The 16,236-nt window shown below is 38.3% G+C and overlaps 2 protein-coding genes across 3 annotated transcripts; both read right to left on the bottom strand.

Moving 5' to 3' along the window:
- Window positions 1–162: 162 nt before the first annotated feature.
- LOC110158093 (PTB domain-containing engulfment adapter protein 1-like) lies at window positions 163–6,676 on the bottom strand. 2 transcript variants are annotated; one of them, XM_055166048.1, is made up of 7 exons: window positions 5,292–6,676; window positions 5,135–5,208; window positions 3,912–3,983; window positions 2,937–3,035; window positions 2,704–2,841; window positions 871–975; window positions 163–300 (listed from the first exon to the last, which is right to left on the bottom strand). In XM_055166048.1, the coding sequence occupies exons 2-7, from the start codon at window positions 5,180–5,182 to the stop codon at window positions 223–225; spliced, it is 540 nt and encodes a 179-aa protein (XP_055022023.1). In that variant the 5' UTR covers window positions 5,183–5,208; window positions 5,292–6,676; the 3' UTR covers window positions 163–222. The 2 variants fall into 2 exon arrangements, with proteins under 2 accessions (XP_055022023.1, XP_020778180.1); XM_020922521.2 differs by having other exon boundaries at window positions 5,135–6,676.
- Window positions 6,677–6,830: 154 nt separating this feature from the next.
- On the bottom strand, window positions 6,831–15,926 carry sars1 (seryl-tRNA synthetase 1). Its single transcript, XM_020922340.2, has 11 exons — window positions 15,733–15,926; window positions 14,776–14,846; window positions 14,612–14,692; window positions 14,003–14,161; window positions 13,111–13,254; window positions 12,800–12,955; window positions 9,216–9,437; window positions 8,710–8,839; window positions 8,467–8,624; window positions 7,820–7,949; window positions 6,831–7,468 (listed from the first exon to the last, which is right to left on the bottom strand). The coding sequence occupies exons 1-11, from the start codon at window positions 15,866–15,868 to the stop codon at window positions 7,308–7,310; spliced, it is 1,548 nt and encodes a 515-aa protein (XP_020777999.1). The 5' UTR covers window positions 15,869–15,926; the 3' UTR covers window positions 6,831–7,307.
- Window positions 15,927–16,236: the final 310 nt, after the last annotated feature.

Raw genomic sequence — 16,236 nt, 5'->3', positions numbered from 1 at the left:
AAAATTATTTGCTCAGAATCATTTAGCAGCTGGAAATCCCCTCATTAGTGGTTTGTGTTTAGTCTCACGTTTGTAACTGTGAGGTTGCTGTGGTGGTATTTTTATGGTGACTCATAAAAAAGATAATGGTAGTTCATCAAAGATAAGACATAGTCACCAATGGAAAATTGTAGAAAATGTGTTTATTTTATTTCATGTTTGATCAGAAATCAGGTAATTTATTTAGAAAGACAGGGAGGAGTCGGTTTGTCCTGACAGCTTCCTCTTCAGCTCACTGTTCTCTCTCTGCAGCATTTTATTCTGAAGGAAAAAGGAGAGTATTTTCAGTTTATTTTAAAGGTGCACCATGTAACTTTTCTGGTGGTGGGTCTGCAACTGTTGTCTCTGGATATTATTGCTTTCCCTGACATGCTCCACAATAGCGTTAAACTTTGCTATTTCTATGGGTAAAGTTATTTCTATAGATACAGCTATTTCTATGGATACAAGCAGGTGGCGCCATCAGGTCAAGTTTCAGCTCAGATTTGTGGAGAGGTGAGCCTGCGCACTGAATGCATGTTTGTTTTTTTTAGCAACACAAACTCCTGTATTTGAATCAATGCCAGATTAATTAGATAATGGCCACACTGTTCAACATTCTTTCTTTTAACTTTGGACTGAAAGTGTCTGCAATAAAGTTCATATAATTCCAGGCCAAGCAATAACAACTCTGTGGAGATAAGTAAGTGACAGTCTCCCTTTCCAAATCAATGATAAAACTGCACTCAAAATCAAGTTCTTTGCAAATTACTTTCCAAAAGCCTTTCTATTTTTAATCTGTAATAAAACATGGCTGCACAATCAAAGTTAAAAGTGAGTGTGCGCATGTACCTTGTGTCTGAGAGCCTCTACGATCAGGTCCCTCCCTCCCTGAACACTGCTCCCCTTGTGTGAGGCCCTGAACGCATCTCCGATCACAGACACCAACACATGAGACTGCAACATAAGATGAAAATTTGTTAAAGATCCCATATTACACTATTTTCTGATCTATGTTATAATGTTTAATCATCAAAAACAGACCTGGAGTTGTGTTTTGTCTGTCACACATGTTTAATACACAATCTCTGCATATTTAGGCTGAGTTCTTCTCTCAAACTGAAAACACTCTGTTCCACTTGATGATGTCATGTGTTAATACAGGAAGTTCTCCAGTGTGTTTTTAGACTCCATACACATTCACTAGAATAATTTGAAAAATCTCAGCCCTGGAATTGCCAATCTCTACTGAACTACAGGTAAAAGGTAGCCAGGCTGGTGCCACCTAGTGCCTCCACTCAATTTCATTTCTCTCCAGCAACAAGGTCACAAATCAGAATTCACTAGACGGTTTGCAAGAACCAAAGAAGTGTGAGTACGGGCACCAGCCAATCAGAGAAGAGCCAGACATTCTGAGTTGGTAACTATTCCGACAGACAGTTTCTGTGAAGTGAAACCGGTTGATGAATCAGGCTAGGTAAAAGGAGCCATTAACTTGAAAATTACCGCTTCATGAAATCACAGGGTGGAACAGAGCATCAATAAAGAGTTACTCAAACATGTGTGAATGATACAAAATACAACTCCGGGTATGTTTCTGATAAGGTAACACCATTCTAACATGGCTTAAAGCTCATAATTTGAGTAATATAGGACCTTTTAAAACAGTACAGTTAAAGCAGATTATAACATCAGGTTTAAACTATCATAAGAAATGCATAATAATAAAAATGCCTTATATTTATAAAACGCTTTTAAAGATACCCAGAACTTTTCCCACTTGATAAAATACCATTATAGGCGCAACAGCCCTGGGGACATATGTGGCTGCCAATCTGTGCCAAGGGCATCTGGCCAAGGGCACCACACCATAACTCACTCAGTCACACCACATTCACTTACGCAAGGTGAGTGAATTCTCTTGCTCAAGGACACATTAACTACATTCAATACAATTTTTATTTCAAACTCTCTTTCCAGGTTATACTAATTTTCCTATCCCAAGTCTGCTGAAATATCAGAGGTTTTATCTTTTGGTGCCGGTTACTTCTTTTAGCACCATTTGCCCTCTGGGGTTCTGAAGGCATCTCCCTTTTCTGTTAAGATGACTGTTAAAGGTGCGTTCATGGCTCCTTGACAGGTGAGGCAGTTTGTGTTTTAGTCACACAATATTTTGTTTGTTGTTTATCATGTAATTTTCAAACCGTTTTTTAATTATATTTATTATTATTGCCGTAAATCACTTTTATTATTATTTTATTATACAACATTTAATTGTATTTACAATTTCTAACTGTCACTAAATTTTTTAATGGTCCTACAACATGCAAACTTGACTTCTGTGAGCTTTAAGCCATGTCGTAAAACCGTTATCTCACCAAAAAACATACCTGGAGTTTACCTCAAAATGCTCTGATCCACCTTGTGATGTCATGAAGGTTACAAGTTAACAGCTATACCTTCTACTTATAGTTCAGAAGTGATTGGCAGTTCCAGGACTGAAATCACCCAAATTTAAAAACACAGTGGAGCACTTCCTGTAAGATGATGTTCCAAGACATCACAAGGTGGAACAGTATGTTTTCTGTTTGAGAGAAAAACTTTGTGTAAATGAATCAAAACACAACTCCAGGTATGTTTGTGATGAGGAAACGACACTGGGTCAATTAAAATGCTAGTACTCACAAACTTCTTGCTCTGGAAGAGATAGCAGTGGTGCGTGTCTACGGCCGGGTGCTTGGCCACAAACCCGAAGACTTTGGGTGACGATGGCAGGACAGCGCAGAAGGACACAGTGGGCAGAGGGCACGAATATAACAGGAACTACAAGAGGTAAACAGGGAGAGTTGTGAATCATGTGTGCTGTAATTATGTTTATAATGAATCGTTCATTATAATGGTTTGTGTCTGGGCCCCACCTTAGTTTTGTTTTCTAGGATATCAATTCCACTCCTAGACAAAAAAAGGTGAACTTTGCTGTTCTTCGCCGCTTTCTCTGAAGAAGTTGAATCAGCTGTCTGTATAGTAGAAAAACACTTTAAACTTTTGTAGTAGAGAGTCTGCCACCTGCTCACGTCCATGTAGATGTTATTGTTTTTATCTCCAGGGAGACAGCCAGGCCAAGTTACAGGTCAGCGTGCCAACTCACAGTGATAATCCATGTTTTGGCAGTAGTTTAGATTATATATTTTGCATGTAATTTAATAAATACAAAATATATTTGTTTATTGCCCTATCATGGAGAGAAACAGATGCTGAACCCTACCAGTAGAAAAGTTACACAGTTGCACCTTTAACTATTATAATAAAAAAATAAAATAAAATTCACAAACCTTTCACGCTATAATGTCCTGTTTTAAAAGGTCCACTGACTAAATTTTTAAACATCATCTGTTGCACGATACTGCCTATCACAAATAACAAGAGGGAATGTTTGAAGGATCAGTAACATACAGAACAGGAACAATCCACTTTTGTCGTTTTGCTAGTCATTTTCTTGTGTTGCATTTTGCATTTTTCATGGTGATGGAGAGTCAGTCAGTTGTTTTGCACATTAAAGGTGCACTGAGTAACTTTTCTGGTGCTTTGCTTTTGCTTTTTTTTTAATGTTTCACAGTATGGTGTTAAACTCGCTATCTTGCGTTTACTCAATTACAAGATGGATAGTTTTTATTGCTACATGCATTATTACTGTCTTCGCAGATCTGACCTGTAACTTGGCATTGTGGCATCGAGTGTAATGCCATACTATGGAACACTAAAAGCAACACAATATGTGCCTATTTTTGTGGGAACACCAACTGAATACAATGAGAGGGAGTATTGCTCAAGTAAACAGGAGCAAAGAATGACAAATTATCATCAGTAATTTGGTTATTTCCATTTTACCTTACCTTGAGACTCAGTGATGCCTCCTCCAGGATCTGTAGTCCTTCAGGTCGCAGCACCTCCACACGACCCAGGAACTATAAGAAATGTATGGACAATGCATAGGGAATGTATAGAGCCTATAGAGAATTCCGTAATGGAAGCAGCTGGAAAAAGTGAAGTGGAAAACAGGCCCATCAAAAAGATTTGGGGACCCAGGGCAAGAAGACACTCGTGGGCCCCCTCTAATATAAAGAGAGTCCAATTCTGGGCCCTTAAAAGCCTGGAGCTCATGCAAGAGGCCCCTTTATACTTCCCTGTCTTCTGCCCTGTGATTTCAATGGGGAAACCGGGATCAACCCACAGATCTATAAAAAAACTGGATATGGCATTCCCGCTGTGTCCTGGCTCGAGATCGATTAGTGGCCGCTCCATTGGTACTGCAGCTCTCGGGACTTTGGGCCCAGGAATTCTCCCATAGAAGCACAAAGAATTTTTTGGGAATACAAATTGCTGTGTTTAGCTGACAGGGCATTGACAACTTTCACAAAGGTTGGATTTTGTAGGGATTCTTTTTTATTTTCACAACATAAACGGCACCAATGAGCACAGGCCATTGAAAACAATACAGCGCCATTTTGGCTTCACCTTCCAGATTTTATTACAGTTCTATGGATTAACCTCAGAATATCACCAAATATGAAAAATCAAGTAAAATTTGTCAAACGGAAACCACTCAGATACATGTGAGTGATATCAAAGCCCAGTTTAAAACATTTACAATTGTGTTTTACATTTTTTGTATGTAACAAACAAGATTATGATAAACACTAACACATTTTTGACAAAGGAAAAATCACAAATCCTTACAGGAATATTGAGTCCACTACAAATTGTCACTTCATCTCCAGATATATTAATAATTTTATCATAAATTTACTTTATACTTTTTGTGAAGCTCAAACACAATTTTCCCCCATTTTAACAGAGCAGCAAATTAACTAATATTTGTACCTAGAAAATTCTAAATTGTTGTTTATTTTAGTTATAATGCATAAAACTTTCAGCATTCAGATCTGTTAATCTGTTAATCATTGAAAATATATTATGTCTGCTTCAATTTGCCTCCACTTACCTCCATTCTGTAATTTTGAATATTCTGATGATATACTAGGATTAGACACTAGAATTTTAAAGACAAATCTACTGTACTCCAGCATTTTTAGTCATGTAATATACTAGTAATTACCTTGACTCTAAAGGTGATCTCATTGTCATCGTCCGAAATGTCACTCATTTTCTAACTCAGACTTAACTCTTCAACTGAAAAAAATACACAGACTCAAAACAAAACAAAAAGCCTTAAAACAGTAGTAAAAAATAATCCTAAATGAATACAGTTTTACCTTAGTTGCAAACGCATGTGTTGTCTCCGAGCTGTAAAGTCCGTGTTCCTCTTGTAAAGGTTGTATTATAGTCAATCATTCACACAGCTGGTCTTCCTTATTGCTACTTATCAGATATTTCCGTTCTACCTATAACACATTTCAATAGCAAGAATGAACATGATACACAGTGATACATTGTTATTAGTGCTTTACTAACCCCTTAAATTTTATCAATCATTCACAGTTTTGAGTTCTGTGGTCTTTTGTTTTGTTTTACTGATTTTATTTATTTATTCATATGGGTCTATTTCTCTTACCTGTTTTTGCTCTATATTTGCTATTGTATTACATTGTTGATTTTTTTTTTCTCTATGTGCAGCAGTTTGGAAACAGTCTTTCTTTATGGTACAAATAAAATGGATTGGATTGGATTTTTACTCAATTATTCATATTTTTGGTTGCCAATATGTGCCTCTATACATTTTGGGTTTATTTTTCTATCTACATCAGTGGTTCCCAAAGTGTAGTCATATGAACTAAGGGGGGTCTTTAGATGTTTTTTAGGATATTGTTTATTATTACACTGCATTTAATCTTTAATACATTAATTAATACATGTTTTAGTGAAATTAGGTCAAATGACTACAGACAGAAACTAGCTATTTAACTGTAATCTGGTGTTTTTGTGAGCGTAATGAGTGTGTATACAGTATACATCAGTATCCTGCAGTATCCCGAATAATGATGAGAATGTTATGAGAAACTGGGATAGTGTAGCAGGCATATTCTGATAGTAACCGGGATACTGTGGCAGTGGCATGTATACAGGTATAAGAGTACCCCAGTTTCTCAGCGAGCATGTAGACAAGCATATCCCAAATACTTCCATAACCGGGATACTGATGTGCATGTAAACGCACTCATTGTCGCTGCACATTGTCCCTTCAAATAAAGATAAAACTAAATAAATCACACAAACTATTCAAATTAACAGTATTAACTTGTTAATTTGTTCATGTAAATTTGTACCAGCATCAGTTTTTCCATTTCAGTTCCACATTTCAGTCAGTTACATGTCGGTTTTCGGTGTTATTTTGGCCACACTTGATCTAAGTAACAGTTGGTTTGTGCAAAAATATCGAAAAATGAATACATCGTATCATTTAATGTGATGATACAGTATCGACATTGTGGGCTGCTGTATCGATACATATAGCCAAGAGTATTTTTTGGTATATTTTACGAAATTATTTTGTTACAATGCGGAAGGAAACTCTTTTATGCAACACATTTGACATTTTGACTGTTTTGATGATTAAAATGTGTGTTTCATATGAACTTTGCACAAGAAGTGGTTTAACAAAGAAAGACTTAAAATCAACAAAAAACAATGGCTGTGATACTAATTTATTTTACCGTATCAAATCGATTTGATATATATCATATCGAATCGAAAGTGCACTGTATCGACATATGTATCGTAACGGCAACTTCTTAACGATACCCAGTCCTACATTTGGTCATCTAAAACCTTTAAAATGAGCACAAAATACTGAATTTATTTTTAATTTGATTTAATATTTATATAGCCTGATCAATTTGATGTACTTCATGTGCATACAGACACTGTCATCGTCTTAATCCATAAACATATAGAGACACACAATTAATAAGTATATAAAGCCTTGAACAGACCGTTAAGACACTTCATGACCTGTCAATAAAAACTGATCTGAATAGTCCCATTACAAATAACTTGCTGTGACAACCCCAGAAGAGAAAAGCATGAAAGAATGCACCAAAACATCCAGAGTGAATAGTGAAAACTGACAGTGTATCATAATGACAAACTAGGTCAACTATAGCTTTTTGGGGGGCTCTGTTGTGAATTAACGGCAGGCAGTCAGATGAAAATAGTTCCCTTTGTAAGTGCATGTTGATTGTGGAGATGTACAGCTTCGCAGATGAACATATAGAGATGTCCGGTTCAGTCCTAGTGGATGCTTGTAGTTGGAGGCCCTGTTGTGTTCAGGTCTATGAGTCGTTGACAGACATGCTCTCCATAGCATTGGGCAGATCTCCTCCCTGCTGCTTCTTCTTCTTCTTGCCTCCTCCATCCTGCTGCTTCTTTGCCTTCTTGGTCATCTCTTGTTCGATAGGTGCAGGTTTGACAAACTTGATCATTTCAGTTAGACCTAAAAGGAGAATCAATATATTAACTTTTCTGGTGGAGGGTCTATCAAATGTTATTCTCAGTGAAGATGTTATTGCTTTGTCTGGAATGTTTCACAGTATGGTATAAAACCTTTCTATCTTCATGGAGACCAAACTAGGCAAAGTTGCAGGTCAAATAAATATAAGGTAAAGCTGTTTAATGTCATACCATGGAACATTCCAGGCAGAGCAATGACATCTCCATAGAAACAAGCAGGTGACAGACCCCCAGCCAAAAGGTTACGTAGTATAGCTTTAAAGTGGTAACCATCGTGTTTATATATTTTTGCCTTTACAAAATATTTAGTCACTCTTCCTGTAGTGAATCTTACCAGGAGGCATGAAGTCCCTGAGCTTCTCTGGAATAATAATTCCTTCATCAGTTTGATAGTTCTCCAGGATGGCACACATCACGCGGGTGGTGGCACACATGGTGGCATTCAACATGTGCACAAACTCAGTCTGGAAAAAAAAAAACATGAAAACACATCTTAAAATAATGAAGTTTTTTTTAAATATGAAACTTGAAAAAATTGGGGGAACAAAGTGATATCTGTATGTTTTTCCCTTTAGTTTGAGATTATGGTGGCACATGTTCTTAAATCTTACATATATGAAGTGCTATGTGTTTATAACAATATAATGTCAATGCCAATGTATCCTGCATGGTTGTTTTTAAGGTTAAAACTTTACTGTCCCCATAGGGAAAGTTGTCCTCTGCCATTGCCCCATCCTTCAATGCAGCTGGAGCAACCTGTCAGAAGTGGGTGCTCCTTCAATTAATGGAAGACTACAGCCACTAGCAAATTAAAATACTATCTTAGATTTATAGCTTTAGCTTCTCTAAACACAACAGTAGAGCATTATTCATTCACTCCCCACACTTCAGTAATGAAGTCTGTAATGTAAATCGTAATGATAAGCTAATGATGTATGGGGAACATTGTTTCCAGTCTGCTCTTGTACATGTCACACTCACCTTGTCCATCATCTTCTTGGTCTGTCCGTAGCGGATGCGAAGGCGCCGGGCCTGGTAATCTGTGCAGTTTGAACAGGACACCAACTCTCTGAAAGCTCCTGATCCAGGGAACCAGGCTTCAAGGTCCAACTTTTTACTGGCTGCATGGTTCAGAGCACCTGGGGAGGGAATTTTACATTTCATTTTAATAAAAGTTTTAAAGCAGGTTTTACCATTTATAGCACAAGATGAGAAAGTGCCTACCAGAGACAATGTTCACAATGCGGTAAGGAATTCCTAGAGACTGATAAAACTCTTCTGCTGTCCCGATCATCTCATCAAACATCTCCCAGGATTTACCGTCATGAGGAGAGGCATACACAAACTGCTCAATCTAAGAGACAGAGACATGGAGTTAGGATTTAAATATGCACAATCATTTAAAAGGTAAGACATGTAGAATTAGTAGTGCTGTTACCTCATCAAAAACATACATAGAATTGTGTTTTGAGTAAATTTTTACCTAGTCTGTCTAAAGTCTAAAATTAATTCCAGGGCTGAAATCATCCAAATGATTCTAGTCAAGGAATATGGAGTTTGTATTGGCACAAAATCACAAGGAGTGATTTCTCGTTGAGAGATGAACTCAGCCTAAATATGCAGGGTTTGTGTCTTAAACATGTGTGACTGAATCAAAACACAACTCCTGGTATGTTTTTGAAGCTGAAAGATCAGAAATTGTGCAATATAGGCCTCTTTCTGGATCATACCTTCTCAAACTGGTGCACCCTGAAGATCCCACGCGTGTCCCGGCCGTGAGAGCCCACCTCCTGTCGGAAGCAAGTGGAGAAGCCAGCAAAGCGGATGGGCAGGTCCTCAGGTTTGAGCCACTCCTCGCGGAGGAAGGCTGCAATTGGCTGCTCTGAGGTGGCGATCAGGTATTTCTCATCAATGGAGCTGTCATCTGAGCGCTCACTCCCCTTCCCAATTACCTGAGAGATAAAAATGGAAAATACAAAGAAAATGGATCCTGCTTGAGTATGTTTAATATAAAATTATACCAGTCTCGCTATTTTTGCTTATTTAGAATTAATTACCATTTATATTTTTTCTCTTTGTTATTATAATATATCGTGATGTGTGAGCTGCTGTGTCCAAATAATTTCCCTTGTGGATCAATAAAGTTTTCCAAATGTCTAAAATGAACTGCCTGCATTTCAGCTGAGGCCTACTGGGGGCAGTATAGGTTCAGACATGCGTTCCTCTTTCACTGTCAAATGAAAAGTAAAGCACATGTTTACCAAAGTCTATCATTCCCAAGAAAGAAGTATTTTATGTACTCTACCGTATAAAAGATTGCCCAACAACGAAGCTAACAAACATATCTTTGTTGGGTTTGTTGACACTTAATTTCATTAATACAACTTCACAGAGATCTATAAAGGAATGTGCTGATGTTTTGCAAGTCATTCAAGAACTATCACTCACAATTAGTTTGGTGAAACAGTGACTCCCTGCCAACATAAACTTATTTACACATATTTAACAAAGCTTCGATTGGAGGTTGACTGAAGGTGCGGCATGCAAATTTTCACGTTATAACATGAAACTGACTAATTCAAATGTTATCACTGTGCCTTATCTCTCCATAGAAAAAAGGTTTCAGTGTCTCCATCCAAAAAAAATGCACACTTTAAACTATAGCCATGTTATACCTCTTCAAAAACATAACTGGAGTTGTGTTTTGTTTCATTCATACATGTTTTAGTAACTTGCAGGATCACTCAAACAACTCCTGGTATGGTTTTGAGGAGGTATAACATGGCAATTTTGCATAATATAGGACCTTTGAAATAGAACTGGGCTAAATGGGTATTTACCTGCCAAATTATTAACTAGACTGTACAAGTGTGTAAAACATGTTTTAATTAGGTGTATCATATTCCTTTGACAGTGACTAACGTTGGAAATCAGGATGGTAATACTCAGCAGTGCCCTCATGTGCCAAGAAACAATTAAATTACTTCCACTGGCAATGTGATATCATTTAGTTTGTTGCACAATTTGTTTTATGTCTTAAATATGGAGTAATAGAGCCATAAGTGCCAGTTCCTTTTGTGTCTTCCAACAAAATCTGACCTTAAAACTAGAGCCCAACCGATATATCGGCTGGCCGATATTATCGGCCAATATGGGCACCTGGACACATATCGGCTATCGGCCGATATGCTTGCTGATATGTGCCGATATTTCACGTGGGCATGTTATACCTCGTTATAAAGCTTAGACTCTCTACATTATGTTCATTTAATCCAATTTACAGACAGATAAATGTCCTAATATGTGGCTCCGCATCAGTATTTATCTGTGGTGTAATTTGTCTGTGTCCGTACTGTCCCTGAACACACCACCAGAGTGACGTCACTTCACTCGCGTGTGTTTGTTTACACCCGCAGCCGTGCGCAACACTGAGATTATATTCTTTTTCGGACTATTGGTTTGAGTCTGGATTAAAAGGACATGTATTAGTGCAGATTTGTGATGTGAGGAGGAGCCTGTATGAGCGGTGAGTGTTGGAAATACATCGACTTTGAAGCTAGTTTAGGTTTTGTTAGCGGTTAGCTGCTGTAGCTCCCACACATAAACAGGCTGTTTTCTATTGGTCTATTGTAAAGTGACTACATTGGCCGTATATTTGTTACTGGACCTGCATTGATATGTAAATGAGCTGTGAATAGACGTGTGAATTATCCACATTTATGCATATAATTAACTACCGCGGTGCGCAGCATTTACGGCTAAAGGCTAATAGCGATAGTTTACTAGCTAGGAGTTATGGGTCGGTCGCGATCGAAGCGGCTCTTAGAGCGAACAACGGGAGCCTGCTTCTTATTGGGAGCTGTGTTTTCTCTTTTTCTCACTTTTTCTCTTCATGCGCATGTAGACCCGTAGTTTGACAGCAGCAGCGGCTGAAAACGAAACTTTCAGAAATCTGCGTGTGCATAGGATAAAAAAAAAAAGTACATATTTGGCTGCAGTTCAGCATAAAATGAATAAACCAGGACTAATCTTGGGCTCGAGTGCAGGAGAGAAATAGAAACCGAGTCCCGACAGTCCTGGTTCAGTTCTGGTTTAGTCCTGCTTGCAACAAAACAATCTCAAGAGTCGCTTGGGAGCCGAAAGAGCCAGCTGCTTTAGTGAGCCGAGCCAAAAGAGCCGGTTCTCCAAAAAAAAAACAAAAAAACTGGAATACCCATCACTAGTAGCTAGAATGTGATGCAAAAATGCCATTAGGCCAATCTACTGTATGTAAATATGATGTAAAGAGTCAAAATAACAATAAATGTTGCCTAAATAAACCCAATTTAGAATCCACTAGAGCCAAACCTAAGTTTTTTAATCAATTCATGATTTACAGTGAATTTTTACATCACTAAATATATCGGTGATTATATCGGCTATCGTCAGCGCCAACTCCCATTATATCGGTTTCATATCGGCCACAACAAAATCCATATCGGTCGGGCTCTACTTAAAACTACAAAGAAGCACCTCTTGTATTACCACATGACATCACAAGAGCTGTTTTCAGGGCAGTCAGAATGATGCCGGTGCCCGCACCATGAACCCATGATGCATCATCGACAGAGGGTGTGAATTTACCACCAAATAAAAACATGGCCATACGAAAATAGATGTCACAGGGAGGAAAATAACAATCATGAATTGCATCATCAACACCAGGGAGCATTTGTACTTGTACAAGTCATTATGTGCGCCAAGCTCTGCTACAACATTGATCTGCTGTGGAGAAGGCTGCAGTGATGCCCAATCCAAAGATGTAATCTTATGCGAACACGGATTCATGCAAGACAAACGGTACGTAATAGTTTTTGTAGACCTAAAACTTTTAATTTCATACGTGATGGTTTCAATTGCTCTTTGTTTGTTTATTTTACCTTGTGTGACCCGGATGAATGTGCTGATGTCTTCTGTGTCATCGCGCTTCACTTAGAAAAAACAACTTTTACTTGGTCCCTGTTGGGAACCAACTTTTTGGTTGCTGAACGCTCTGATTTCCAACACGTGAGTCGGTTCAAGATTAGGTGCGGGAACCAGCACCGGCATGGTTCTCTGTCGGCCTGAAAACGCCTAAGGTGGTACAGATTGTTTTCCATATAATAGAAAAAGTAAGTCAAAATATGTAGGATTTGTGTGTTAAAAACTAAAATTAAACAAAAACACAACTCTGGGTATGTTTGCGATGAGGAAACAACATTATAACACATCAGAACATGAGAGTATGGGCTCTTTCATGTTTTCATATCTCAGCTCAGCACAAGTAGGTAGGTACCTTGTAAAGCTCCTCATCGAACTGGCTGAGCTGGGCCACCTCCTGCATCACCTCCTTCCTCATGAAGAAAGGGGTGTACAGCATTGTGTAGTTCTTCTGATACAAGATCCTCAGGGCGTAGTTGATCAGTGCTTGCTCTAAGAATACCAATGGGCCCTGAACACAAACAAAATAATTCATTCAACAGTTGTCATTACACCTGCCAATTACTGATGATCTAAGAAGTTATGCCTTACTGTAAAGCAACAGCACAGCAAAAGAATGCAGGCCTGTTGGTGCTTGCACACATGGATCATGTGAACAGAAATTACCTTGAGGAAGTAGCCTCTGCTTCCAGCCACCACAGCTCCCTTCTCCCCTTCAAACCCGTCCACCATCACCACCAGGTCTACGTGGGAGTACTTCTTCTGGACAGTACAGTCACCCCATGTACGCTCCACCTTGTTGTCTTCATCCTGTGAGTTAAATCATCGTAGCTTTTAAAGGTTGTTTATTGTTTATTGTCGACCCATGTTATAATGTTGTTTTCTCATAAATACATATCTAGAGTTGTGTTTCATTTACACATGTTTAACATACAAACTCTGCATATGCTGAGTTCTTCTCTCAGATGAAAAACACTCCGTTTCACTTTTGGATGTGATAATACAGGAATTGCACCACTGTGTTTTTAAACTCAATATACAGTATCTTCACTAGAATTATTTGAATGATTTCAGATGTGGATTTGACCATCTCCGTTGAACTAAAGGTAAAAAGTAGCAGTTAATTTGAAAACTATGACATCACAAGGTGAAACAGAGCACTCTGAGCTTAAGAGATGTAGACAGACTAATAATGCAGCATAACTCAAACATGTGTGAATAAAACAATACTAAAAACTATAATACAACACTAGGATGGTTTTATAAGTTGCTTAACTGTTTTCAATTGAGAAAATGAATTTCAAAATTAATACTGGGCCATAGTTTTCATGCTACCACTTATTGCATTCTATTAATGCAGTGTACAAATATGTAACAAATGTACAATTTCATAAAATACTGTATGCGTTATAAGCAATGTTATAATGAACGTCATAACTAAATGAACTTGGGTATTTTATCAGTATTTTACAGTCACTGTTCCAACAACTAACATCTTTTCTTGTGTTTTAATTCATGCCACATTAAATAAACCCTTATCCTTATCATTGACCCCCACCTCATCGTTGCTGACTGGTACTGACGGATGCAGAAGATTCCCAATCTCCCTCAGGTACTCGAAGCGCTCTGCCTCTAATCGGATCCTTTCTTTGTCAGTTTTCTCTACAGCCTCATCCACCAGCACACGCACCTTCTTAATCTGAGTAACTGTCAGACCCTGTCATAAAAGAGAACACAGGAAACACATCATAAAAACTAAATTATTCAACTTGACAAACATCATTAGTGATACTTTTCAGCTGATGTCCTCAATATTCCCTGAGGGGGTGATTATAGCTGCAGGCTCTGCCCTGTCTCTTTCTGAGCCTTGTTTTTATTTGAACTTTTATTTTGTATTTTTTCTTGAGGTTTCAGATGGTGTGTGTGGTAGCAGGGGCCGATGGTGCAGACTGGCAGCCTATAGTAGCTCACCACCACCAAGTGTGTAGAGAATGAATAATGCACTGTAAAGTGCTTTGGGGCTTTAAAGGCGTTACACAAATCCAATGCTTAATTAATTAATTCTGAACATTCTGCCATACACATACATGCAGAACACCCCCAGTGTGATGTTACTGCAAAGTATCCATCTGAATTTGGAAAACTTCAAGCAGTAGAATAGTCATACCGATAAGACTTCAGCTGTGAGAGACTCCACGTTTTGAGCCTCATCAGGTAGAGAGTCGTCGTCTCCAACAGGCTCTTTTTTCTGTAGAGAACAAAGTGGAACGCTCAAACACTGTACTTAAAAGAAGTTTTATGTCTAGATATCTGGATATGTCAAACTCTTACCTTCATTTTCTCACCAATGCTCTTGCTGCATAGGTTCTTGGCTTTGTTGAGGTTGTCTGCAGTAAACCGACCTACAAATTAAATTGTACATTACAGTTAGGTTCCTAAATACATGGCTCATGTTGGGTTTGTTTTATTTATGTATGTATTTATTATATATTTATCTATATTTTGTTCATATTATGTATTACATTACATTACGTTTATATTCAGTCAAAGTTTTTTTGTTTTTTGTTTCGTTTTAGTATTATTAGTTAGACGGAGTGTGATTTTTCAGAGGGCAGGATGACAACAGCACCACTGCAGGGCGAGGTGCACTCGGCATGCTGGTTTGGCCAGGATTGCATCAGATTTCTCATCACAAACTTGCTGGCTAGGCTAACAGGCTAAACACAAACAGAATAGCATATCTGACAAACCACCAGGACCAAAAGGACACTTTTGTGGCCTGACCAGCTTATAGGCATGCTGCTGAGATTTAAAGACGAATCGGGAAATTGGGGTTAGTGGGTGTGGTGTTTTATGGTCAAAACTCTGTTTAATGGTGTAATATTAATACAACAACATCTGTCAATGACATATTTAGCTAAACAATTTGTATTGGGAAAACTTACACTGATTGACCACTGTCCCTGTTAAGATCAATAAATTAAAGTAAGGCGTAGCGAGTGAAGTTGAAAATCAAGCAGGTAAAACAATTGAAATATAATATCGCTGCCAGCTGTCAAAGGGTTCTTTTAAATGAACATCACCTAGTTTATACACTGTCATGATTATACCAAGAAATAATGTAGACTACAGCAACAAGTCAAACGCTGAGTGCTCTTTTTTTGTTGGGAAAATGATGCAGAAACATTGAATGATCACAGGCTGCACACAAGGCTAACACTAGCATCATTAGCTACTGCGTTAGCATTAGCTAGCTGGAAGAAACCGGCTAGTGTTAAAACCACTTACATTTCCTCCATTCTGTGTCTGCTGCCACCAGTTTATCCACCAGTGTGACATCTTTGAACCGTTTCCTCTGAGTTTCCCGAACGATTTCGGGATCGCCTCCTTTATCGGTCCTAAACAAGTCCAGATCGAGAACCATGTCTGCCGCTGCACGCTGCCACAGTCAGAGAGGCTGTCAGCTCACGCACACTGACGCACACTGACACACACCTACGTACACACGTAGCTCCACCACGCCGCTGTCCTTCACGCGCACACCTCACTGGTCAGGCAGGGGACCAGAGACCTATGCAGGGAACACGTCACTTCATTACTGCGGGGGACACGTTAGCACCAGTGTGTATGTGATGTGTATGTGTGTATGTATGTATATGTGTATGTATGTATATGTATATGTGTATGTATGTATATGTATATGTGTATGTATGTATAATGTATATATGTATGTATATATATATATATATATATATATATATATATATATATATATATATATATATATATATA

Source organism: Boleophthalmus pectinirostris, unplaced genomic scaffold (genome assembly GCF_026225935.1).
Source record: "Boleophthalmus pectinirostris isolate CB_2022bp ecotype Guang Dong unplaced genomic scaffold, ASM2622593v1 HiC_scaffold_8, whole genome shotgun sequence".
In the NCBI taxonomy this organism is placed as follows: Eukaryota; Metazoa; Chordata; class Actinopteri; order Gobiiformes; family Gobiidae; genus Boleophthalmus; species Boleophthalmus pectinirostris.
This window is presented reverse-complemented; position numbering and strand designations above follow the sequence as displayed.

Coding starts and splice junctions, on each gene's coding strand:
- LOC110158093 (XM_020922521.2), bottom strand. CDS start 5,182: ATGAGTGACATTTCGGACGATGACAATGAGATCACCTTTAGAGTCAAG. Junction 3,984..5,134: donor AGATCACCTTTAGAGTCAAG/GTAATTACTAGT, acceptor CATTTCTTATAG/TTCCTGGGTCGTGTGGAGGT. Junction 301..870: donor TAGAGGCTCTCAGACACAAG/GTACATGCGCAC, acceptor TTTTTCCTTCAG/AATAAAATGCTGCAGAGAGA.
- sars1 (XM_020922340.2), bottom strand. CDS start 15,868: ATGGTTCTCGATCTGGACTTGTTTAGGACCGATAAAGGAGGCGATCCC. Junction 14,693..14,775: donor GCATTGGTGAGAAAATGAAG/GTAAGAGTTTGA, acceptor TGTTCTCTACAG/AAAAAAGAGCCTGTTGGAGA. Junction 7,469..7,819: donor CAGGGACTTCATGCCTCCTG/GTAAGATTCACT, acceptor TTCTCCTTTTAG/GTCTAACTGAAATGATCAAG.